Source organism: Gymnoscopelus braueri (assembly GCF_963280865.1).
Source record: "Gymnoscopelus braueri genome assembly, chromosome: 11".
Taxonomy (NCBI): Eukaryota; Metazoa; Chordata; class Actinopteri; order Myctophiformes; family Myctophidae; genus Gymnoscopelus; species Gymnoscopelus braueri.
Genome location: NC_137613.1, coordinates 28,347,837 through 28,374,576, shown reverse-complemented (window position 1 = coordinate 28,374,576; position 26,740 = coordinate 28,347,837). Strand labels below are relative to the sequence as shown.

The 26,740-nt window shown below is 42.6% G+C and overlaps 1 protein-coding gene across 2 annotated transcripts in view; it reads right to left on the bottom strand.

The window, feature by feature from the left end:
* LOC308095950 (protein 4.1-like) overlaps positions 1 to 26,740 on the bottom strand; it is a 63,818-nt gene that overhangs the window by 1,848 nt on the left and 35,230 nt on the right. Inside the window, exons 13-26 of one of the 2 annotated variants that reach the window (XM_080443133.1) lie at positions 26,276 to 26,416; positions 25,450 to 25,560; positions 24,943 to 25,131; positions 22,159 to 22,668; positions 21,427 to 21,504; positions 20,876 to 21,126; positions 19,713 to 19,787; positions 18,629 to 18,676; positions 16,659 to 16,721; positions 13,577 to 13,747; positions 5,079 to 5,207; positions 4,518 to 4,613; positions 3,353 to 3,433; positions 2,659 to 2,779 (exon numbers count right to left, since the gene is read on the bottom strand). In XM_080443133.1, the coding sequence (XP_080299259.1) occupies positions 2,681 to 2,779; positions 3,353 to 3,433; positions 4,518 to 4,613; positions 5,079 to 5,207; positions 13,577 to 13,747; positions 16,659 to 16,721; positions 18,629 to 18,676; positions 19,713 to 19,787; positions 20,876 to 21,126; positions 21,427 to 21,504; positions 22,159 to 22,668; positions 24,943 to 25,131; positions 25,450 to 25,560; positions 26,276 to 26,416 (2,042 nt within the window). In that variant the 3' untranslated portion in view covers positions 2,659 to 2,680. Of the gene's footprint in view, positions 1 to 2,658; positions 2,780 to 3,352; positions 3,434 to 4,517; positions 4,629 to 5,078; positions 5,208 to 13,576; positions 13,748 to 16,658; positions 16,722 to 18,628; positions 18,677 to 19,712; positions 19,788 to 20,875; positions 21,127 to 21,426; positions 21,505 to 22,158; positions 22,669 to 24,942; positions 25,132 to 25,449; positions 25,561 to 26,275; positions 26,417 to 26,740 lie in introns of both variants that reach the window. The other variant, XM_080443134.1, reaches the window with a different exon arrangement.

Genomic DNA, 26,740 nt, shown 5'->3' with positions numbered 1-26,740 from the left:
AAGATAGGGAAAGAGAGGTAGAGAAAGAGTGAGAGAAGATCTTCAGCAGATTAAACTTATACAACCAACCTTGATTCAGCGCTCAGAAATGGGAGCGTGAGAAAAAGCAGAAAGGCCAAATATGCGAGGACTTTAAGTGGAACCACACCCATTCATGTCGACAGCGATGTTTGACATGTCTCGGCTTTGAAAAAGTAGGACACTCTAGCAGAGAGCGGAAAATGCAAGGAAAGGCCCCCCAGGCCAGGGGCCCGGGCGCTAGCAAGCCAGGAGTAAAGATGGTGGTGTTTAGGATGAGATGGAGGGATGAATGCAGGGGCGGCTGAGGGAGGGATTGTTAGGTGGTGGTGGGGGGGGTAAGGGGGTTCTCAGACTTCACCCTGATGTAAACACAGTGAAGTTGATTGAATGTGTAAGTAAAACAAAAGCAGCGATATGGGACGCCGTGCCGATTCTTCGGAGAGGGCACTTCCCCTTCGACGAGGCGCAGAGCGGGCCGAGGGCAGGCACAGAGTGTTTACATACCGCCCTGGCAGCTGGCTAAACAGCACCAGACTCCCAGCCTGGACGCCTCGACTTGCACAAACAAGGCCACAATTAAAGCCACATGGGCACCACTATTTAACATACCTCATGCTGCGATCCCTTGTTTCATGTTGGAATACGTGTGAGTACACTGTTATAAGAAAAATCCCTGCAGTTAAGTGTTTGGTGCTACATTGATTTTGAGCGATGCAGCGAGGGTCTTGTCAGCAAAGCGCAGATGTCGACTGACTCATATTACTGATGATTGTAACAGAACCCTCCTTTGATCATCACTGTCAACATTGTTTATTCCAATTCTGTTTAGTCTCTGTTGGAACACTTTGTATGTCATTGTAACTGGTAATTGCTTTGCTGTTGCAATTAGGGTGGCGACTGCTACCATTACCTCTTCACTAGGTCTTTATGGATTCATTTAGTGCAATGTATTGTGTTTAACCGCTGTGGTCTTGATAAACCCCTTGGGATAGCTTTTTTTTAAGCAACCCAACTGGAGCTCTGTGTCATCGGCAGTGTAAAAGGGTACATCCAGCCACATCAAAACACAGCCTTTGTTCATAAAACCCCACAGAAACAAATAGCTGGTGTGTGATTTGCGGTACCAACAACGGCACAGTTAGCAGTTCTTAACTGATTTACAGCGCAGAGTAAGGGCAGTACACCCCCCCCCCCCCTCTGATAATCTAGTTTGGTTTCCATTTGTCTCAGGGAGTGAGCTTCACCCATTTCATACTACTGCCCCTAGCAGCCGCAACGCTTTGTCTCCACGGGTCAAGGCAGAGATCTGAGCAGCAGGAGATTGCTGTCTGAGCAGTGATGGGTAGTGCGAGCGCGCACGCACACGCACACGCACACGCACACACACACACACACACACACACACACACACACACTTTTGATACTATACTTGTGAGGACATTATATATTAGCTGACAAATAGTTGATCTGCCTTTTTCCGGTGCCCGACATAAATCAGGTATAACTCCAACCCTAGCCCCTAAATCTAACCTCTACATTTCATTTGAACCATAAAATACTGCATTTTCTTGTTAGGTCACAACCAATTTCTACAATTCTTTTGGGGACCTTTGTCCCTCACAAGTATAGTAATAGAAGTACACACACACACACACACACACACACACACACACACACACACACACACACACACACACACACACACACACACACACACACACACACACACACACACACACACACTGAAGCAGTGGAGGGAGGTGAGGAGTAGAGTGGATAGAGCTACAACATGCACTAGAGGAGAGGAGGTGGAAGGCCAATGGTGTTAATGGAGTAGAGGCAAAGTGACTCACTAAAGCCGATAGCCGAATATATGCTTTGATTAAAATCAAGTGCCCCAGCACTATTTTCAGGTGAAAATAGGACATTTTTGTCAAGCGACATATCACTTTTTCACTCAGGACTGTACCGCTGTCAATACAGGTCATTGTGTGTTCGCAGCTTTGGTCGTATATGGAACATAAACATAGACCATTTTGTTGTTAATGGCTTTGATTGTCTGTTTACATTTTCTCCATAGTCTTTAAAACGTTACCGGAATCAACTGGCTAAACATCATGCATGGTTAAGAATACAGGGACTTGATTTTTCAAATGATTTAAATGCATTAAAACGCAACATTAAACATAAGATACCTACATGTATGCAACAATAAACATAACTTTTACAAAATATACCTATGCAACAATAAATATAACTCTTACAAGAGATACCTATACTATGCAATTAGATTTAGCATGTTGGATTACCTACTGTATCTCAAACAGGTTTCAGATTTTCATGAAAAACTGAATCTAGTCGTCAATAATGTCAAATACTGTATACCACGAGTCATAGTCAAAAGCCTAAACATGCCAGACCACCGGTATGGTCACACTTAAACCTGAATATACTTATTTTCCCGGAGTCCCCCAGGGGTCTATATTAGGCCCTCCCCTTTTTCCCACTACACCAAATCTCTTCGCCTAAAATAGCTGAGATGGGCTATTTTGGCAGAATGTTCACCCCAGAATAGGGACACTGGAGTTCATGTGGTTAAGTCTCAGCCCCAGTATGATTCCAGTGTGTGTAACTCACCTGGGGTGTGGAGGAGTGTATCTTACTCTGGGGTGATCTCTGTTTCCTGGTGCACCACCACTTTGGTAACAGACATGTCAGGATGCTGCTCCTTGGCTTCCTTAATAGCCTGTGCCAAAGCCTGAGAGGTGGAAGAAGAAGACAGCGAGTTAACCACATAAACGCTATAAAAAAAGAAAAATCAAGAATAACCAATCTACAAGCTCACAACGTGACGCAATGTTATCTTTGCTATTTGAATTTCTATTTTTGAAAATGCATTTCATTTTCTAATTTCTGACATTATTTCAAGAATGTTGCCTATAATTACATGCCCAAAATAGGCATGACAATTTGAAAGTGGTTAAACAGAACAGAATTAATGACCGTAATAAAAAATACTATGCATGTGGAAAAATGCCTACTTGTTATGCAAACCCAATTGCTCCTCTGGACAAGTTAAGTCAATAAACAATAAAAACCCCATGTACAATTGTGATCAGTCACACTAACCTGACCCCTGCAAACACTCATTATCATAGCGTCCGTCAAGTGGTGGACAGCGAAGCCCACAGGCACAGACTCCATTAAATATGTTCGCAAATTTCATTAGGGCACAAATGAGCTTACATTTAGTGTGAAAAATGATTTCACTAACTCAATTTGAGAGGGCAAAGAGCCGAGAGCCGAGAGCAGAGGAATTACAACTCCTCACCTTATCATGATCGATCTCTGTGTCGCCAGTGATAACAATTCTCTTCTCAATGCGCGTCTCAGAGATTCCACCTTTCACCGTCTACAGGAGGCGGAGGAGAGGATCAGAACGGCATGAGGATGTGAAAACACACTCACACACACCTTCTCCCACATACACAAATACAAGGGAGAGACATTTTGGCATTTTTGGAGCCAAAACAAAAGCTCAGCCAGCAAACAGCCACCATAATGTTTAGCAACTCCATTGAGATGCTAAACATTACGGTGGAATTACTTCCAGTCAGGCAATTAAAGCAAGTAAACGCTCAACAAACCATCTTCAAATTATTTAAAGCTGCAATCCATATGTCCTACCCAGAATTCAAACCCTGGTCTCCCACACGAGGGCTGGAAGTTATACTGCTGAGATAAGACACGAGATATTGCGTTTTGAGTGTAGTGCCAGTAGTGTTTCTACCAAAGGTCGGGTCTATAATGCATTATAATGCACTTATAAGGCTTCATAACGCTTGTTATAAATGTTTATAATTATGTATAAGGACTTATAAAAAGGTTTATGAAGTATCATATGTGCTGATCCTAATGCATTTTAAGCTCAGCAGAACAGCACATTGTAACTACCAGGTAACAGTTTACTTAAAGGTTGTGTCTACAATGTATTATAATCACATACATAATGCATAATAATGCACTTGTAAGGCATCATAACACTCATTAATTAATGTTTATTATTATGCATAACAAATTATAACAAAGACACTTTATAACAGACAAAGTTATGGTAATTATAAAGTGCTGTTCAGCTGAACTTATGACCAGCACTTCTAATACTTCATAAACCTTGTTAGAGGTTGTTATGCATATAAATTATAAACATTTATAACGAGTGCTATAATGCCTTATAAGCACATTATAATGCATGATAAATGCGCTTATAATGCATCATAGACCCGACCTTCATATGCAGTCTTACCGAATGTTTTATTCACAAGAAAATGTTCCGGGTTGTTGCTTTAAAACTTGCCGGTCATCAATGGGACATGATTGATACACAGTACAGTAATACGGCATGCAGTGCAGCATGACAAGTCATTTCCTCTCATTGATTTCTATTGATCGTTGCTGTGGGAGCAGCGAGTGGGCAGAGGGGCTGATGGACGGACCTTGGTGATCTGGGTGGTGGTGGTGGTACTGACTGTCTCTGAGGTGATGGTCTGGGCACTCAGCAGCACTCCTCCCGAGTCCAGGGAGTCCACCTGCTGCGGCACAGAAACCTTCGCAGTGTTAGACGAGAACCTGTCACTGGCTCACAGCGTCGGTTGAAAATGTCAAATAAGCGTGGGTATTGTTTTAGGCCAGTGGTTCTCAAAGTGGGGTCTGGGGACCCTCAGGGGTCCTTAAGGTGGTTCCAGGGGGTCCCCAGCAAAATGTGTTAATATAGCAACAAAATAAGTTAAATCACTTTCATCCTACATACATCGGCTATGGGATTTACAAGCTCACAACCGCGTTGTGAGCTACTAGATCGGCTATTTTCAAAAAAGCTTGAACATTTTTGACAAATTTGGAAACATTTTAACAACACAAATCTTGTATGGGGGTCACTGGCACAAAATATTTTCAGATGGGGTGCGCGGACAAATACATATTCTTTTGGGGGTCCTTAACATGAACCACTTGAGAACCACTGTTTTAGGCAATGCGGTTCCCAGAAATCCACTCACCTGCGCCGACTCGTACATGATGGTCTTGGTCTCCGTGTGCACAATTGGGACTTCTTTGTTGGCCACGGTTCCTCGCAGGGAGTTGGTGACGTCAGAGATGGTGATTGTCTGGGTCTTCATCAGGGGAGACTGCGAGGAAAGGGATCAGACATGCAGTCAGTAACAAAGGTAATCTGTTCAGACCTCTAAGCTATCAGTCAAACTATAAACTCTACTAAGGGTCTATTCGAAGGAACCGCATTATGACACAATGATTATATTCTGCCAATCATCTCGCCCCAATGTTGCGGCTGTGGTTTCATTTTCGTCCCAACAGCATGCTGCTGGTGATCCAATTAAATCTAAACCAGCCGTCTAGAGACAAAGATGCACACTTACTGTAACTGCTGCAATCACTTGAAACATGTTTTCAAACACAAAATAATGATTTATGAGTGGAACCGCATGTTCTACTCATAATGTTCTGAACTCATGTTCAGTCTGAACTGAATCCACACCATGCATGCATTATTTGGCTATGATTGGAATAACATTTTTATATAATAACAACTTTTGAATATTCTGAGTAATGAAGCAACAATCAAGTTAAGGGAAACAAAGTTCAACTGTGATGGTATGATCAATAATTACAGTAAATCAAGAGGAGTCTCCCCTGAGGGCCAGCATGTAACTTCCATAATGAGAACCCTCCCTGTGGGAATGAGTAGTCAATGAAGCCCCAGGCTAGCTCGCCAATTACCCACACACCACTTCTTAGATATGCAGATTATGCAGATCACTACTTTGAGAAATTGCTTTCATTTTGCCTTGTTCATCTTTCATCTTCAACTTCTATGCCATAAAAGAGATTTAGATTTGATAGTATAGATCGTTAACATATTTTTTTAATACAGAGAAAGATAAGATGGATTAGGGATTTTCGACATCAAGGTCATCTTCCATTAAGGGAAGCATACAAGTTTTATGTGGAGTAAAAGACATGGCAAAATAAAGAAAGGAGCTAGAACTCACTTCATATTTCAAAAGATAAAGTTCTGTTGAATCCCAAACAGAGAAGGGAGAAGAACCATAAGTCTTTCTCCTCCACAACACACATTCATAGAATGATTCAATGTAATGGTAACTTTTGACATGTGGGTTGAATTTCATCCTCACCTTAAAAGGATTTTATACCTCAGCTGGGAGTTCAGAGTCTTTTGAGATATTTGCCAGTCATTCTGCACAAACTCATCCCCGCCACAAGGTTAAAGTGTGACTGATAATATACCTTACCACCAAATCCCACGGAACCTCTTGCATTGATCAAACTGTCTGCTAAATTTGGAGATGTCACTTAAAAAAAATAACTTCACTTTGTCCTAATCCCTCAGACACAAGAGGCTCTTCCACAGATGCTGTGCACGTTGCAATGGAGTGTTTATTTTAAGCATTGAAACATCTGACTTTAACATGGAATTTAATCAAATATGGTGAGTTTTATGGGCGGGGGGGGGGGGGGGGGGGTCTGAACAAGAAAGAATCTACAAGCCCTGCTAGCGCCCCCTAGAGGCCGTGCTGCTTCTTACACCCAACCAGATCAAAGTGGTTTGAACTGACCAACATAGGCATCCATAGAACCCCACGCCCTCACTAGTGGAGCTAAAAATAACACATTTAAGTAGAAAATGTTTGGCCTAAGGGATGCGCTGGTGGAAAGGTCATGGGTTCACTCAAATGGTTATGGTTCATCCTCCGGGCAGCTTGAACGCGCTCAGCAATGGCAATCTGCCCAATCGATTTTAGACGGACGCGCTAGAGGGGCTAAAAACTGATCAAAGCCATGGAAGGCAAGAAGGAAGTTAGTTTATAAGCTGTTCTGTTCTGTTTTAATAAGCACATCTCACAAAATCGAAATACACATGCACACAAATTTGATGCATTTATTTATACACTACTCATGTCACAATTTACACCTAGGTTCAAATGAATACTCAAAGTCTCACTGCAAGTAAAGAGAATATATGAAACATAGTGAAAAGGAATTAATAGCCTAAATGAGAACAACAATGGAATCCACCAGAAGACAAGAGAACTTGATCAGGGCAGGTTTCCTATAGACATTATCACAGTGAAAGTAACAGGCTTACAGGTCCCCGGTTTCTCCGAAAATCCATTGACACCACATCATTGTTAAGTCGTGAAAGTGCACACAAAACAGATCACACGCACACGCACCAATGCACTGAGTACATAGACTTGCATGCACAGTCTTTCATGGTCAATTAAAGCCCGCTGTTATGATGCAGTAAAGACACATTTTAGCTTCATTCAACGAGTCCACGCCTGTCACTGTTTCAAAGGGTAAACATTATACTTTCCCAGAGTTATAGCAGACCCATTCAGATCGTGTCCTAAAATGAGCATTTGGGCTCAGCGTTCCCTGTCAATATTATAAAGGCTCAGAGCACTGTCTAACCTGACAGACCTGTAGAATTAAGAAAAGGAATTGTTCAGTGCACATTTTGAAGCTTAAACGTGAATAGAGTCTGTATACATGATATATCATATTAGGTACAAGTTGTTATTAATGTCACTGTGCTGTAGGGACGGAGAAGGTTCAGTAAAGCCACTTGAATGGTACAAATATAATTTCAAAGGCATCAAACCTGGGATAGTTAGAATATTCTGAGTGCAAACCTTGAAGACAGAGAGGGCCAGAAGAGCATAAAGAGCATAAAGAGTGACTAGTACGGCATGAGCCTTTTGGGCCTCAGAGAACTAGTGTGACCCGTTGCAGGAAGAACAGATCTTAACTGCATGTCATTGGCCATAGGCAAATGCAATCTACTGCATGTAAATACAACTAAATACAAATATCACTTCCCAAGTATAATACAGTACTTAAGTGCCTACCATAAATAATGGTATAAGCTTAGTTTCAACACTCCAGCTGGTCTATATCAGCATGAATACACTGTAAGGTCAACACCTTGTTTGGGGAGGTTCTGTTCTGAGTGGGTTTAGAGTTAAGAACTTTTCAAATGTGCAGTAAAACCTACCAACAAACAGTGGAACTCAGAGGCTCTGGCCTTGTGATTTCTTTACTAAAGGACAGGGTGTTTTGAACCAACCTATCAGTTTTCTGTTGGAGGACTGTGCTTGGTGCATCATCAGTGCCACCATCATTAAGAAATTCAATATTCTAAGTATGTGAACCATCCAAAAGAGTTATTTTGACGTAACCCTTCAGGTGATGGATCTAGACAAGGTATTTAAAATGCTAAGATCTTCTCTCTGGTTAAGTGACGACGGCAGTGATTGGTACTAATATACACACATCTAATTTGAAGCAAGCAAAGTAAATAGCATACAGTGTCATGAACAAGTTGTGCAACGCGTAGCGACGAGGTATCCTTCTATTCTCTCATCTTTTGTTGTTTTGGTAACTAGTGGATATTTAAGTTAAACGACTGCAGTCTCGAGAAGGACAAAAGTATAAATTTAAGGCCATTGAAGTTACATGAGCAGAAGGTGATGCTAATGCTAAAGCCTAAATTATACTTCATCGCGTGTCTGTATCGCTCCCCGAAAAATAAGACTTTCAAGATTTTACGACATGGCTAATGTCGCAATCCACTACACCGATCAGCATCAAGTTTCTTGTGCACGCAGCCAGCAACTAGGTTATTTTTGTGAATTTATAACCTCAGATCCACCGTCCCTCCAGGCTATGGCCAGTCTGGAGCCATATTTTGAGGCCGGTATGTCACCACTTTTTTTTCCCCATAACTTTACTTAAAGAATGTTTAGACCCTGTCTTGTTTAATGAAAATGAGAAGTAACAGCAATGTGCGATGAAGCATAACTTATAGCATTAACCACTTAAAACCCTACAGTATACAATTAGTTGACCCCAGGGGTCTATAATTGGTCCCCTCCTTTTTTTCCCTCTATACCAAATCTCTTCGGCGGCAATAGCCGATTTACAAGTTCACAAAACGTCGCTTTGTGGCCGCATTGTGAGCTTGTGGATCGGCTATTTTGGCGGAATGTTCACCCCTAGAATAGAGATGCTAAGGTTCTCGTGATTCCTCACTGATTGTCCTCCATGCTGAGGCCTTGAACAACACAGGCATAGTGCTGCAAGCACGTCACCCAACAGCACACAGCTCTGTTAGCAAACCCATTTCTTTAACATTTCTTGAATGATTAGTTGACCAATTAACCATAAACGCTTGTGATACAGTACATCTCTCGCCACTCAACAGAACGGTACACTGGAATTATACTCGAGGTGGTGGGGGGGGGGGGGCATCAACAGATGAGTCCTCAATGAGAGAAAATATAAAACAATAATAACAGTAAATATTCAAGCAGTTGTTCATAACACGCATTGGCTTTTCCCTATGGGAGACTGATGTAAACGTTAGTTCTTCATATGATGGCATACATGTTTGTCCATGGAGCACAATTCACGACGGTTTCTGAAAGAAACACAACACTGCCGAAGTCCTGAGGACAGTGTGGGTGGCTTGGTGGGGTGGGTTACTGGGTAAAAAGCTGGAGGGAAGCTACTGTAGTACCGATAGAAAGAGAGGTAGAGGGTGAAACAGCATTTTTTTGTAGTGTGTAGCGGGCCATGGATGCGTCGCAGAATTTAACCCAAAATCCTGAGTGTTAATTGGACTCTAATTTAACTAGTAAAATTATAACACTCAGGATTTTGCTGTGTGGAAGAAGTTCTGAAATCAAGCTGTTTTTGTTGTCGTCGTCCTTGCACTTCTAAATGAAAACTAGCCACAGAAGAGTCAGCGCCATCACCAGCAGGCTTGACAGGAAGAATGACATACGAGTCTGTTGGAGCTTGGTCGGGGCCAGATCACATGGATGAAGCGGATTCTTGTCTTCCTCCGACAGATCAACAGACACCCTCACAGTGTGACTACAGGCTCGCTTCCCCTCAACCTCCTCCTCAAAATCCATCTCATCATACTCATCACTCTCTTCCTCCTCCTCCTCCTCCTCCTCTTCCTCCAGCAGGTAGTCGTGGCTACGGAGAGGCGGCCCTCCCGGAGCGGAGGCACCGCACCATACTCTTACCTTGTGTGCAAATAGAGGACGCTTTTTCCCTCGCTGTGCTCAGCAGCAGGAGACCAAGAGAGACAGAGAGACAATGAGCAGACGAGTGGGGGAATGGCCAACAGAGAGGAAGAAGAGGGGGAGGGTTGGGGGGGGGGGGGGGGGGAGGGGGGGAGTTGGCAGAAGGGAGGGCAAATGAAGGGACAGGCGGGTCAGCGATGGAATGGAAGGGGGGCGGGGGGGTCAGTAGTAATGGCAGGGCTCTCCAGGTGTTCGTCAGGTAAAGGAGGAAGATCGGACGAAGACTTCACGCCATCTGAGTTTATCCGATAGAAGTATGACAGTGATGAATGTCTAGAGAAAACTCCAAGGTGACAGTGCAGCCGCTGTGGCTAAGGGAAGGGGGGGAACATGGGTAAGGGGGGGCAGTGAGGGCGTTTTACTGTAGGTGGTCTAACCAGGCCGAACCTTAGGTGGTGGTTGGGGGGTGGGGGGTGGGGGGGCAGGAAGAGAAGGGGAGCGCTGAGTTTTTATGGGGCTCTGCTCTATGGCGGGTGGGGATTGGAAAGGCATTCTCTGGCAGCTGAAACGCTAGCTAGTGCAAACCATTTTGGCAGTGCAACAACGTCTTCTAAATGCCAACAGAGGGATGGAGGTGACACCATAGACACAGGCCCCGGTACGGGCTGGCAAGACCACAATGTGCGATCATCACTGCTGCAGGCCATACCATTAGTCTTGTAATTGGCTTGTCATTTCCGATGATACGCCTGGAGGAGATGCCATAATATGCTCTTTTTTTTCTTGTAAAGTCTATGCAAGGTCAGACTGTTCTGTTCTGACGACCTGACAGTTTTGATAAAGATATTTTTAAAACAGTTTTGACGATGACACAAAGATGTCCTTTTTTTCTCTCCCCATCAAATACTCATTATAATTCTTGGACATCAGCAGTAGACTATCAGAGACTGTAATTGTGCTCTAGAGGCTGTAACGTTAAGAAAAAAGTGGCCCATTGGTTGTGAAGTCATTAAAAAGATGATGTGGTTATTGTGCGGTGCCCTCTGGGTGAACGGGGGGCTTGGCAGGATACCCGGGCCACTCCGAGTGGCTCAGGTCTGGGACAGGAACTGTGCCCTGATGTGTGCCCTGATGCTGTGAGCAGACGAGGGTCGTGGGCGCAGGGAGGAGGAGAGCACTGCCTGGCCGGAGGTCTGAGGCTCAGCATCCGTCTCCACACGGGGAGAAGGAGGGAAGAGAGGGGGAGGTGGAGAAGGAGATGCAGAGGAGAGGGATCTCAGTGGAGAACCGGGACAGGACTTGAGAGGACAACGAGAGAAGGATAGGAGATGGGATGAAAAGAAAGATAGAGAGTGAGAGATTGTGAGAGAGAGAGAGAGAGAGAGAGAGAGAGGTGTGGGGGGAGAAGAGAGATAGGGGAAGCAAACATAAGACACAAGACATAAGTGAGGGGCAGATACAGGTGGGAGGCGATGGACGGGGGCAGATACAGAAGGGGGGGTAAGACAAGGAGATGAAGACGATGAGGAGGAGGGAGGGGTCAGTTGCTGTTTCTTTTCTTTTGCTAATGCATTTATTTCTGCTTTGGTTGTTTTTATTTTCTTCTCTTTCTTTCTTTTCTCTCATAATTCTTATTTCAGACACGTTCACTGCAAGAGTCATGCGATCGATTCGGTAACGGATAGAAACACCAGCCATGCGATTGATTGGCAGATCAAGCAGAAAGACAAAGCTGGCAGCCGTCATTCAAGGAGGTGGGGTTTCAATGGGAAATGGGGAGTGGCTTGTAAGGTTAAGATGGGGGAATGGAGGGGGGGGGGTATAAAGTTGCGGGCCGGGCGAGCGCAATCCAGTGGTCTTTCTCGGGCCATAGCATCCAGCTGCCATTCACACTAACAGTCTGTTCTTTATAGAGTTCATAAAGAAACACAGCGTGTTGTAGGCCGTTCTGCAGCCGCCGAGGCTAAGCATCAAACCCAAAAGCACCGTTACCTCGGAAACGCCACCGACTACGTACGCAGGTGCAACACTGGACATCTTCACCTGCACGCACACACACACACATACACGCACGCACGCACATGTGAGCATAAGCTGACACAGTGGGATAGACTGTCTCCCAGTGTGGCTAGCTTTGCAATGTATCATGATGACAGCATCACATTCAGAGGAAAACGTTTATTTTATGACCTAGAGAAACTCATTTCACAATCTACTGTAGTAAAGATACTTGTAAATTCCCACAGTGGCTACAATTAGAATATCACTACAGCAGCATTAAATGTCATGGAAAAAAGGACAATAGCACCATCTAGTGGAAGATATATCAATGAGCGACTCAATAGCTTCTGTAAAATCATATCATACACTAAAAGCACAAAAGTGGGGCCCGAGGACCCCCAGCGGCCATTGAGCAGGTTCCAGTGGGAACCAAATGAGAAGTAATATAATTTCACTATAATTCACTTGAAATGATTACAACACAAAGCATGTACAGTGCCAGTGACTATTAATATGCAGAATATATGTATTAATTTATTTATTATAAGTACCATTATGACATTTAGTTTTTTTCTGGGTTCTTTTTCCACTTTCTGCCCTTCTCCATTGTCTCTTTTTAATTACTGTCAAATTACTATCCTACTCTGTCAGCTGTGAGAATCCAATACAAAATATGTTAAAATGAAAATGACATTTAAAAGGTAGGGTAAGTGATTTACTTTGGTTAAAATAAGTGGTAAATAGCTCTATATTCTGATAGTACTCATTGCTATAGAGTGTTTGTTCAGTAAAAGGAGTCTCCCATGTCTCTCCAGCTCTTTATTAAACAGAAAATGCATTTTCAGAGCTCTCTCCTGATTGGCTTACATTTTGTCACCTACCTGAAAATGTACTATATTCTGTTTACTAAAGAGCTGGAGAGACCCCTGTGACGGAACAAACGCTCTGTAGCAATGATTACTACCAGAATATAGTACTTTAACCTTTTTAACAAAAAAAAGAAAATTACCCAAAAATATCACTTACCCTACCTTTAATGTAAATATAAACATCTTTTCATATCTAGTACAGTGTCATTTGAAATGGGGGTCCATGGGGGTTTGTGACATAAAAAAGTTTGAAAAGCCCTGCAGCAGACAGCGTAGAAATGATGGACGAGCTTGATATAACATGACCTTATAATTTACTTATCTCTTCATTGCATTTTTTGGTCTCCCAGAACTTTAATGCCATGGCCGTTTGCCCTGTTGTTTGACAAATATTCATGGCATTTACGAGATTATGACTATGGTGCACTTCTGTGAGTTGCTCTGGATCAGAACTAAATGCCTAAACAGTCATTTGTAATTGTCAGCAGAGTTTGTTCTTGCATGAACCCTGATGGTTCAAGGTACTGTACACACAGGCAGCAGACTCACCCCTGGCGGCAGCTGGCCATTGTAGCTCGAGGTGCGGAAGGGTGAGTTGGTGGACAGACGCTTGTCCCACTCACTGGGCCTTGGCTCCGGTACAGACTCCATGAAACTCCTCTTCAGCTCGCTGATGCTGGTGTGGTGGCGCATAATCTCAGTCTGAGTCTTATCCACGTCCTGAGATAGCCGCACGAGAGAGACACACACAGAAAGACTTAAATTACCAAACAGGGAGGGAAGAGAAAGCATGCTAGAGAGGAGAGAAAATTAGTGAAAGAGGAAAAGAAAAAAGGAATTGTGTCAAACAAAGGAGGACGGATGGAGGAAAAACATTGTGCAGAGACGAGAAGAGTACAGTAAAGTAAAGATGAGTGGATTGGGTGGCAATGGAGGGCATAGGCCACACAGGAAATTGTCAGAGGCAGCAGATAGGAAAGGTCATGCCAGACGCCAGACTTCTTAAACATTCACCTTCAGTATTCAAAACAGACACTGTTGGCTCGGACAAGTCCAATGTCACTCCCTTAGGTCAAACCACACAAATGATTCCACTGGCAAACAAGACACGGATCTCAACTGTTCTGGTTCTCAGATGAGCAGACATTAACAGCCTGTGTTTATCCATATCTGTGCTATACCCCCCAGCAAAGCAAACCTTGGCTTATCGAAATCCACTATGAATTTGTGTGATTGGAAAAGTCACACCGTATTAAAGAATCTCAGAGTGGGTGTTTTGGGTTGCTCTGTATGGGTTTTTTGGCAACAGGAAATAAAGCATCTAGAGAGACGATGAGGTGTCTTGCTTGTCTGAAGAACATCTGTGTGACAGGAGAAATGGTCCCATGGTATCTTGAGATTAAATTGAATTCTGTTCTATAAATCCCCATCCTCGCTGGAGACATCTGCTCATAAAGTCCTTAATGTGGCTCGTAAAGTCTTTACTTTGAACTTGACAGACTTTTTATGGAGTTCCAAAACTCTAACTTTAACTGTTTAATTGTTTTGTACTAATTATAATTAATTTAGGCAATTGTAGCAGTGTAAGACAATAAATAATTACACTGTTGTGAAGCTAAATGTGGGTTAATTTGATAGACCACATGACCTTTTCCCAGGGAGTTTGCTGGCATTCAGATGAATTGGGTGTTAAGAGGACTCACAACACAACCCACACGTTTGCACACAAGCTGTCACACACACACACACACACACACACACACACACACACACACACACACACACACACACACACACACACACACACACACACACACACACACACACACACACACACACACACACACACACACACACCCCATCATCATCATCATCATCATCATCATCATCATGATCATCTCACTCCTTGCCAGCTTTCTCCCATAGCTATTCAAGCCAGCAAGCAGCGATCAGGCACAGAATGAAACACAACAGATAAGAGATGAAATGTCACACATTTAAATACTGGAACAGGAACACGAGGGAGAGAAAAGGCTATTTTGCACAACCCTTTCACTTAACAAAAATCCTTTGAAAATACGGCATTTTTTGTAGAGCGAAAGGGTCATTAGACAAGGTATATATGAAGCCCAACACGCTCATTAGTCACACAGAGACACACAGTAGGGCTGGGCAATTAACAAAAAACGAAAAAGAACCTCTAACCGACTTAATCTTGCTTATGTAGGTTAATCGATTCATCGAGAAGCAGGGTTTTTTTGTGATACTTATGTGATGTTATACAACAAATCAACATGAAATAATTTGAATAGATTTGTTTTTATAATGGACTATATCATTTACGGTAGTCTGAAAGACCTGTATTACTGTTGTACTTCGCTGTATTATGGTGGTGGGAAAGAATTGTGAAAATATCTGATCTTCAAGCTCACCACACGTTGCGATGCGCCGTGTTGTGAGCTTGTAGTTCGGCTATTTTCTCGATTCTTTTTAACAATCGTTCATTAATCCTAATCGAGGCAAAAAATATATAATAATCGTGATATTGATTCGAAGTCATATTGCCCAGTCCTAACACACAGTTAGCCAGTGGGAAATCAGGGAACGCCACGCCAGTTACCACGATATTAGTACAGTAGTGTATGGCCACAAAGTGAGGATGAAGACTACTGTGGTGTAGTTACAATCACATTACTAATTCATACATGACTGGGAAGGAAAGACTCATCTATGCATTTTTGACTGGTGAACTGAACCTGTATACACAACAGCCCTGATGCCAAAACACTTTCTGTTGTTACACTGTACATATTAGGGCGGCAATTAACAACACATTTCATTATCAATTAATATATTGCTTATTTACGATAATCGTTCAATCTATAAAATGTAAAAACTCATGGCAAATGCCCATCACGAGTTACCAGGGCATGTCTTTAAGTGGCTACTTAGTCTGACCAGCAGCAAAGTATAATTTTTTTGAAATATATGAAACATAGAAAAGCAAGCAAATGTTAGCGTTTGTGAAGCTGTAACTGCTGTATCAAATGTTTAGTGTTTATACTTGATGAATGACAAGCAATTAATCAATTATACAAAATATAATCCATACATCTTTGGTCGATCAACTTGATTAATCGTTTCAGCACTAATGTTTTTTTTTCTTCATTATTTTGAAATTGTACTGCATAGCAAGAAACAGCAGTGTAATATATCTTTGAAAGCAGGTCAAAACATGTATAATATTATGGCCAACAATTTGAGGTGTTTTTGACTTCCTTTCAAAGAATAAGCTTGAGGCAGTAGCCGTATAAACTAAATCATATTGACAAAGTGACCACTCCCAATCATATATATAAGGTATACATATATATGAGCGAAATGACAAATGACAAATGAAACTAACACAGAAAGAAGAAGTAATTAGTCTACTTGCATTCAAATTATGCAGGATAATAGTGCATGACAAGGCTTTAGGGTTTAGAAGAAAATAAATTGGCTGAAGAGAACAAAAGATAAAGAAGGCGTCAGAGAAAGAACAAATTAGAAATAAAAACACCATGCAGACAAAGAAACATGCAGCGGGAAACAGTCAAAAAGCAAGAGGACATTTCCAGGATTGAATACAAACCTCCAACATTAAATTGCTATGTCTGATATATATAGTTTCACCCTCGAGTTTCTTAGCTCTTTTCTGTGGGAAACGGGGGAGGGAAAAAGGGAACAGTTGGTTGGTCTCAGATGTAAAAAATAAGAAATAATACAAAAAACCCTGTTTTTGTCTAACTGTTTGACTTGCACGTGCAATCGTGCATCCAGCGTGCATTACTGACCATGGGAGTAGTTGCAATGAATGACAAATTAAAGGAAAATGTTGCCAATTTTCAACCTAAATCCCGTTGTTCTGATGTACAGTAAAGGAGATCAGCAGTAACATAATGTTGCAAAGAATAACCTCCGTCTTCTCTTAATTTCTCTGTTGACATTGCAAAATGACGTCAAACGATTCACTACATAGGGCATATATTCCGTAAGAATTGACGGAATATATATATTCCGTCAAGAGTTGTGAAACAACTCTTGACATTTCTCGAGGAAATAATTAGAAAACATAGGGTATTTTTTCCACATTATAATATCTTTCTCCTCACATTGGGATTTCGGTTGAAAATCAGCAACGTTTTCCCTTAAAAATAGATAAGATAAGATAAGTATATATGGGACTTGTACAGTAGCAACAACACAAGAGAGCGGGGCAGGGGCGGTGTGCATTATGTTCAATTCAGGGAAGAACAGCTGACAGATTTAAACTGAAACCATAGGACAGTGCTCTGCAATGAGATGCCTTTACAGGTGGATTTATACCTCGGCACTTTTGGCTCAGCATAAGTGACGCATTTTCACCTGAAAAAGGTTATGTCCAACTGACCTTCATCAGGTATCTTGTGTGATACCTGACGTTGTAGCCTAATAAAATACTTTTTTTGCTGTAAGTGAAGACAGTGTGCGCGATCTCCACTTTTTCCTGTCTCATGCACTGGTTGCCTGCTCCTACGCACCTGTCCCAGTAGGTGTGCAAAAGGACCCTTTTCACCTGAAAAAAGTGGCATAGCGACAATTGTTCGAGTTGAAAACGCACCACGTGTCTATCAAGTGACACTGTGTGGAAATGGTTTTGTGATGAAGCATAAATTTGCCTTGGCAGGCCTCAGGTGATGGTACTCATTAAAATCATCAGTGTTCATTTATCCATTTGTTACTCTGAGAGTGCACAAACGTTACGTTAACTCTGTGCACTCGCAGAGTTAACGTAACACTCAGGATTTGACAGTGTACAAGGGAAAGCATCTAAAACAGTGGTGGTGCACATCTGGGAGAGATTGGGTGCTGCTGTGCAGTGCACGGTACAGAACCAGGTGCTTAACGCTGGTTTTCACTGCCTCGTCTGGATGGTTTGTTTGACCTAAATCACCAGAAACCAGGGCTTTTTATAACCATAACAAGAATGTTGATACAGTATATTGCATTATTTTATATACATATTACATATATGCTATATACTACTGTTATATATATTACATAATATGTATTGAAAGGACATTTGACTCCTTTATATCACTTCTCTTCTTTTAAGCTGATGTCTGTCAGGTATTTTATTTACAAAGCTGTAGTGTTGTTGCATTTAAAGTAAAATAAAGAAAAACTGGTAATGAAAGACTATATACTGTATATATACACAGTACACCATCCTCTCTTCAGTTATTTTAATAAGAGATGTAGCTTAAATAACAGAACACAGTAAATATGATATGGTTTTCAGAACCGTAACTGTTCAGGGAATAATTTGGTCAAGTGATTTGTGTGATTCCCTTGTATATCCCTTGGGAAGCTATACAAGACCTTGCAGGGCACACAAACAGTGGGAAAACAAACAAAACGCACAGCAGGTGAACAAACGGAGGGAGCTGCTTGGTTTGTACAGTTGGTAAGAAAGGAAAAAGCTCGCATGAAAATGTAACAATCCACTGATGTGCCAGTAATGCGAGAATGAGGAAGGTGACTGGATCCTCATGCGGGAGGAAGGACGGAACACTTTCTAACCTTCCTGACTCGCACCATCTCCGCATTGCTTCTGTCTCTGGGCGAGTGCTGCTCCCCCACAGGAGGAAAGAAAGAATCATTGTGTTGACATTTGGGTGCCTTACACTTTTTTTTATTTTATTTTGTTTTAATCCAACCCACAGCCATACCATTAACCACTTAAAGGGTAAGACCACTTTGGTAGAGGTTTGGGTTGTGTAGATACCTTGCCATGATGTAACTCCAAAGGTGGGCAAGAAATCAAAAATAATTGCTCCATTGATTAGAAATTGATAATTCAAAATATGCTCCTCATTGACTTACATTGTAAGGTAAAACAGCTCTCAAAGTCACTCTTTTAGCACGTAAATGAACCCAAACAAAGTTGATTCAGACAATATAGAGCATCACCAAACCCAGTACTGTTTGTTTTTTTAATAAAAAATTCAACTTCCTGTTGATTTTACTATTTGAAGATCTGGATCCGGATCTGCGGATCCAGTCCGGGTTTTCTACTTATTAAAAATGGCAAAATCAACAGGAAGTTGACATTTTTATTAAAAAAAAAAACAGTACTGGGTTTGGTGATGTTCTATATTGTCTGAATCAGCTTTGTTTGCGTTCGTTTTTGTGCTAAAAGAGTGACTTTGAGAGCTGTTTTACCGTACAATGTAAGTCAATGAGGAGCATATTTTGAATTATCAATTTCTAATCAATGGAGAAATTATTTTTGATTTCTTGCCCACCTTTGGAGTTACATCATGGCAAGGTAACTACACAACCCAAACCTCTACCAAAGTGGTCTTGCCCTTTAAGCCCTATTTTATTTACTTTCAAAAAACGAATTAAATTGCCAAAATTGCTGATGTACAAGATCAAAATGTGTCGGATTATGAGTGTTGGAATTCTTTGAATAATTGAAACATTATAACTTTATCACCTTTAATGGCGTGCCCAAAATAGGGACATCAGGGAAAAAGTGGTTAACTCTAAATCAAAGCACATACAATAAATACGGCCACAAGTCACTCGTATAAAGAATAAAGGATTTTCGTGCATGCGTGTTAATCGTCATGCGCTAAGGCGTGGAGCCGCGATCACAAACCTGGCTCTTTTTCTCCCTCTCCCCGTTGGTGGTTGTCACAGAGGGGGAGTGCCTTCGCTCTCTTCTGGCCAGTGACTGCAGTAGCACAGATACAGCTCAAGATACTGGCCTACTACAAACTATAAACTATAAATCAATCCCCTAATGCCAGGAGCACACTATAAGTGGCACTAAAGTGTCTAAGGTTCATACTGAATTTGGTACAATAAATTTAAAAAATCCTTTCAGTTTTCTGCCCCTCTGGCCTGGAATGAACTTCAAAATGTCATGAAACTGCGGAACTTGTCTCATTTAACTCTTTCAGTGCCATGCTTATTTATGGAATTTTGAGTGCCACAACCAAAATTAATTGTAAAAAAAAAAGTGCTTAGGAGCCGAGATACAGCCTTTTTCAGTAAAAAGTTAAACAAGAAGTGAATGGAGCAGCAAATCTTCAAATCATCATATCTTGGGTTCTGAACATGTTTTTTTTTTTTTTTTTTCATGACGTATTTGACGTATTGTGGCACACGGGGCGTCAGGCCTCATGACGTATTTGACGTATTGTGGCACTGAAAGAGAAAATTATGTTTTGCGCTAAAATCATGGAGAACAATGAAATGCAGGTCTGTCAATGTTTTTACCCATAGATCTTTTAAAATATTTCTCATTTTGATTTATTTTAATGTTCAGCCTCTATTATGTACAGATTATGTACAAATGGTCCATGTCTGTAATTTTGTGCTCCTTTTTTTTTAATACCAGATCTCTTGCAAAAGAGATGTTTCTAATCTCAATCTGAGACTAACCTGGTTAGATAAATAAAAATAGCCCAATGATGCGAACCCTTAAAAGACGAAGCAACGATGTAGGGTTGCGCGTTACCATTATACCGATGCTACACTGTAAAAACCAAGACGAAAATGTCAAGCATGTTTGAAAATGATCCAGACGTCACAGACTGGAATGAGCCTCTCAAACTATGCAAGCAAAGACACACTTATACGAGCCGCTCTAACTCAGATCTTGAACGATGATCTGGGGTGCCTAGAGGGGCAGTGTTATTGTATAGTGTGCACCTGGTCAGCACAATTGAGTAAAGAGATATTTAGTGATAAACAGAGAAAAACAAGACTGCTAGGAATATATTCAGTTCAAGAACACTGAGTTGCGGTCTACAGTACCTTGATGTCCGGAGTTGACTCTGGTCTGGGGCTGTGGGTTTTGGTGGACTCGACCGGACGGCCGTCCACCCTTGCCGAGCCTTTCCTCTCCGCCGAGCGAGATGGCCGTCCTTTTGGCGTGGACGCTTCCTGGCGTTTGGTGTGAGACAGAGCAGAGGGCAGGGGTGAAGGGACGGCCTCCCCCGGAGACACTGGGGACATGATGGGAGCGCTGACTGGACGCGTGTTCTTGTCTGGAGTAGACGCCATGGCTTCAAGAAGAGAGAGGATGTCCACATTTTAGATGTTATCAAATATACATTAGTTATAATTAGGTCAATAAAGCACAAGATGAGAATCCATGACATCCATTACATCCATTACACACACACACACACACACACACACACACACACACACACACACACACACACACACACACACACACACACACACACACACACACACACACACACACACACACACACACACACACACACACACACACTCTCTTTTTTTCAGTCGTCACCTCTCTCTCTCTGACTTTCCTTGTTTCTGCACCCTGTCTTTACCTGTAGATTTGGAGGAGGTAATAGTCTTTGGTGGCGGTGAGCGGTCCATCAAATTAAACCAATCATCCTTGTCTGACACTAAAGGAAGTGAAAGGTTATCAGACAGATACATGGTGTTTGTTAGCAGAGGAGAGCAGTACAGTACAGCACAGTACAGTACTGTCTCCACTCGCTCCTGTAAACTGCAAAGGCGAGAATGGATGTAATCGATAATAATGGACAGATGAATAACTGTGACTTGCTTCGCTACGACAGCAATACCCACTGGAAGCAGCTGACGCCAAGAATATATATTGGAGTATGTCACTCCAATTGCTGCTGCGGCATGAAGGAAGTTACAACTTGTGAAAAGTTAGAATCATTATTCTTCATAGTAGCACCGGGTTATTGAAGCCGCTGACAATACTCCCCATTGGAAAAGCAAGAGCAACAGAAGGTGTAAGACACCACTGATTGTTTCCCGTGGGAAGAAATATAGATTTTCATTTAAGCACAAAAGGCAGACTCCCCTGCTGAAGTTGTAACAACGCACCTCAGCAGCTAAAGTGAGGCCAAATACCTGGATCTAACACTTCCATTGAAGAGACTAGAGCAAAAGCGCTGTTGAAGCTACCGTTAATCGCCATCGCCATCTTTTAGAAAATGCCACAGTGGGCTCCTGGGTCAGTAAGCAGAGGGTTCGCTTGTCAGTGTAATGCCTTGTTGGCAAGAGCTGGCTTCTCTATTTGGTACCTGGGGTGGGTGGAGTGAGCGATCGGGGTGGGATTCGATCCAACAAAATAGACCAGGAGTCATCACCCCTCCGGCTGTAAGGTTGAAGCAGCCTCATCCTTTGGCTTAGCGCCAGAGTCCTTCTTCTGGCCCGAGTGCCCTCTTGCTCCACCTGCCGCTGCAGCCAGAGTACCTCCTCCTGCAGAAGGGCCAGCCTCTGGGCGTCAACACCCGCCAACTCGGCCTCCCTCTGCTTCTCCGCCAAGATGCGAGCAGACGCCTGCCATTCCCGCTGCAGGTAGGCCACGCTCTGCCCCATCAGCCTCAGCTCCGCCAGGGTCTGTAGTAGCATGGCTTCAACTGGCTCTGCAGACTGAGTCCTGGCCTCTACGCTCCCTGGCACTTCAGTGGCGGACAATGTTCTAGCATCGTCCGCCACTGAAGTCTGCGGCTTCCGCCTCTGTGCCACCCGCCTAACATTACCTGGTGCAGTCTTTGGCACCGGAACTTGCTGGCGGGGAAAGGTGGGAGCTTGTTCGAGAGAGAAGAGAGAAGAAACCCACCAGGTGAGAGAGAGAGCAATAAAGTAAAGGATTTATGACTCAGAGCAGCCCAAGCTTTCATTTTATATAAAAACACTTTATAGCCGCAATTTGTCTTGTAAGGCTCTACGGTCATTCTGCTCAGCAAAATACTGGAGTTTCATTCACTTCAATACACAAACACATTCTTCAGGTATTAATGGTGAGGCTTTAATCTCGAGGATAATTGAGGTGTGAATAGTGGGGGAGCACAGTATTGGCAGCGCTGCAGTTCAGGCTGTGGATTCGTGGATTTCATTTGAAAGAAGCATCTAACTTGGTCGAGCTATTGAGCTGCACCTACAGGTGACAAACAGACGCGATCGAACAACAAAAAAACTATTTCCCCCTGATCTCTACGTCCACGGCCTTCAACAGCTCTTAATCAGTGGCCTTCCAGTGGAAAGTGGCTGGACAAAGAGCCTGTCTGATCTATCGAACTGATGAGGCCAGGAATCATTCGCGAACACTGACAGCTCAACCGAGCTTAGCAGAAAGCATGTAAACAATACGAGTGTCATGAAATTGCCGAAGACACCTTGAGTTACGGGAACTGTTTGGAACCACACAAAAGGGCAATTTTTGGACAATTCTTAAGCTGACATTTCACATTCCATTTCCAGCAGCTACTGCTGAGTGCACAGAAAAGTGGTATGTCAGATTTCCACATACTCCTTAACTCATTGACTGCCAATGACAAGATTTCTCGTCATTTCACTCCAAGGCTCAGACCGCCAATGACGATATTTTCATCTTGTGGTGTGAATGATCCCAGGATCACCCAAGAAGAGTACACCCAGAAATCACGTGATCACAACAAAATTAACTCTCTCAGTGCCACGCCCCGACATATCCCGAGTTTTTCCCGAGTACCCTCAGTGCCAGCACGAAAAATCCTGAGTTTTTACTTTTGACTGTGGTCGCGTTATTCTGTTTATTTTTCATGATCACTTTCGCTTCCTGACTCCTTCAGATTCACCCGGAGCCGGATGTAAAAAAATAAATTCATTTCCGGGTCACGTTGTTTTTCTCCAGTGATTTTCGGCCAGAATAGGGAAAGTCACGGTTTTTCACACGGTATAAAAAAGCGAATGGAGAGGTCCACGTCTACTCTCTTTGGTCTGGGTGACGATCAGTCATCGTAGTCGTGTATCGCATCGTAATTTAGCACGATCAACGATTGTCGAAAATGTCAACATCCGGTTCTGACCGGATATGACGTGAGCCTGTTTGGGAGGGGGCGAGTGAGCCAGCGAGATCATCAATGTGTCGATTTGTTGCTCTCTACTGGTAGAACTGTATTATGGGTTTAAAACCCCAATCAGATCATTTATTTGAATGAAAAATTACAAAATTACAAAATAAAAAAAAACGCAAATTCCTGGCAGTTTGGGAGTACTTTATGAAAATACTCTTGGCACTGAAAGAGTTAAGCTGGTTTCGTTTAATATTATAGGATTTATAAAAATCGAATTTTCTCTGCTCTCTGTTGCTTTTTGGCGAAAACAAGCCACTTTCAACTGCCCATAACTATGGTACGTCTTTTGAGTGAATCGCCGGGTGGATCGTTGTGAAGAATAATATTACATGATTTTTCAAAGGTTAGTAGAAACGCTCGAAATCGCTGGCAAGGGCAGCTACAGTAGGGCAGTATAGACGTAGTATAGATGTTTTAACTCTGGCAGTTAAAGAGTTAGAACAGAATGATAGGATCCAGGTGCAACTTCTTTCAAAGTTGCACATTAAAGCAGGTTAGCTGTCATGTAAATGGATGAGGAGAGAGCAGAAAGCACCTCTCAGTTATAAATCAGAAAAGAGCATTTGTTTGACTGCCTGTCAACAAAGCACTGATAATACTGCCGGTAAACAACAGATTACAGTGGACATGATTCATGATCTTGCATACAGTAGCGCAGACGTGTGGTGTGTTTTGGTGCTCAGTGTTTCTGCAAACATTAGGGCCCTGAAACAATTTTTCACTTTGAAGGAATATCTTTTCGCAGACGCTCTAGTAGGAGAAGTCCCCGACTGCAACTATCCATCATTGACTGTGAAAACACACAGTTACTTTTATAACAAAGGGAGCCTTCACTAGGTCTTCAGACTTATCTCCCCGCAGCTCTTAGCATCAGTGAATGTGAGAAGGCAAACTTATTACTTTAGATTCATTTGAAAATGTTCTGAGAGAAGTAATTCCTCCAGAAACATGGTGAATATGGTCTACCTCTGGAGTCCTGGATGGGACGGGTCAGCAATGTGGGCTTGAACAGCTCAAACCAGTCATCAGTGTCTGGTACTTTTCTCCTCTGCTTAGCCGGACATCTCTCTGCTGATATCACTAGCGGTGGTATCTCTCTTTTTATCACTACAAGCTTGGGAAAGCCACGGCGTAGAGTTGACGATGAAGAAGAGGCTGAGATAAGGTGGAGTTATACATTAATTAATCACAATCATATGATATGATTACAGTTAGGGGGACATTATTTGGGTGTTAAAGGCCAAACGTGTCGTTTTACAGTATGTAAGCGAGAGGACATTTTCCAGTACCTTTGAATGAGCAGAACGCACAATAGAACGATAGCATTCAGGTAACAAATCAGTGAAGTTGCCCTTAAAGTTGGATTCTACAGTACCAGGGACTTTGTGACCTTGTAGGAGCCGCAGCTGTAACAGAATAACAGACGGTGTTGTATTGGTGGAGTGTGAATTTCAGAATTGAGCGCTGACTCACATTTGGGAACAACAAGTGTTTTGATGACATCAGGCGGTGAGATACGATCCAGGAGGACAAACCAAGCATCCCCCTCTGCCAGGGATTCCCTCTGCACTACCGCCTTCACATCTGATGCAGTAGGGATATCAATCACTAAATGTACTGTAAACATAAATGACTAAGCAGATACTGGGAATGAATGGCCTATATTACAGATGACTGGTTGGAATTTACCGGTACAAAATATTCTCACAGGACAAGCTGGTGGGGAAGAGGAAATTCTGTATGGTCATTGTAGGGCGTTTACAATTCGTCAATCTAGAGAGGTATATCATTCTTCCATGTTATGAAATACTTGCACTGTGTCATAACTGCCACCAGGTGGTAACATACTGTATACCATAGCAATCTCAAATGTGATGGAAATGTAATTTTTACAGTATTTCATTAGAATACACAAGCATTTCTGTCCAGCAAAGAGGTTAAAGCACCTGGATATGAATATGAAAAAGGGGGGAAAGGAATTACGTGATTGATCATTGTATTTCTCGGGCTCTGAGGTCAAATGGGGTCATGTCTGAGTAGATTACTGCCCCTCCTTTCACTGTGTCACCTCAGTACTGAGGTCTGTCCCCTTTCCTCTACGACACCGTCAACAAACACTGACTGACTTCACTCATTATAAGGTGAAGCACAATAGCACATCCTGGAATTCAGTGATAACGTGGTGATCATAGGTTCCTGAGACATAGTGCAGGTCTGGGGGTAAGTTCATAGTTAGTAGTATGTCAGTATCAGAGTAATTGCAATAATTACTCCCCGGAGGGCACTACTGAGTCAATACCTGAGCGTGCGGGAGGTCGTAGGTCAGTCGAAACAGAGGTATAGGTAGCGGAGGCGCTGTACGTTGTGATGAGAGAGTAGGAGGCTTCGCTCCATGTTTCTTTTACATTCATGGATGAAGAGACGTCTTGGAAGACAGGAGCTGAATCACAGCGGCGTGCGTAGAAAATTACTTTGCATTTAATATGAGTGCAGAGAGAGAAAAGAACGTTCCACAAGAAGCAGATAGCTCTACATGTAGGTACAACGAAGGCAGTGCTACCCTGGGTAGGTGTAACGGCAAAGAAGGGCATTAAAAACAAAGCAGTCACTGTGAAAAAAACAAGCGAGTGTTGTGGTGCGATCAGCACAGCAAGCACAGCATGGATGATAATGAGCCATTTGTTGCTGCATTAAGACCGGCGGAAGCTCAAGTGAGATAGAAATGGTCCCAGATGAGACGCTGGGAAAGAGCTGTTCCTACCAT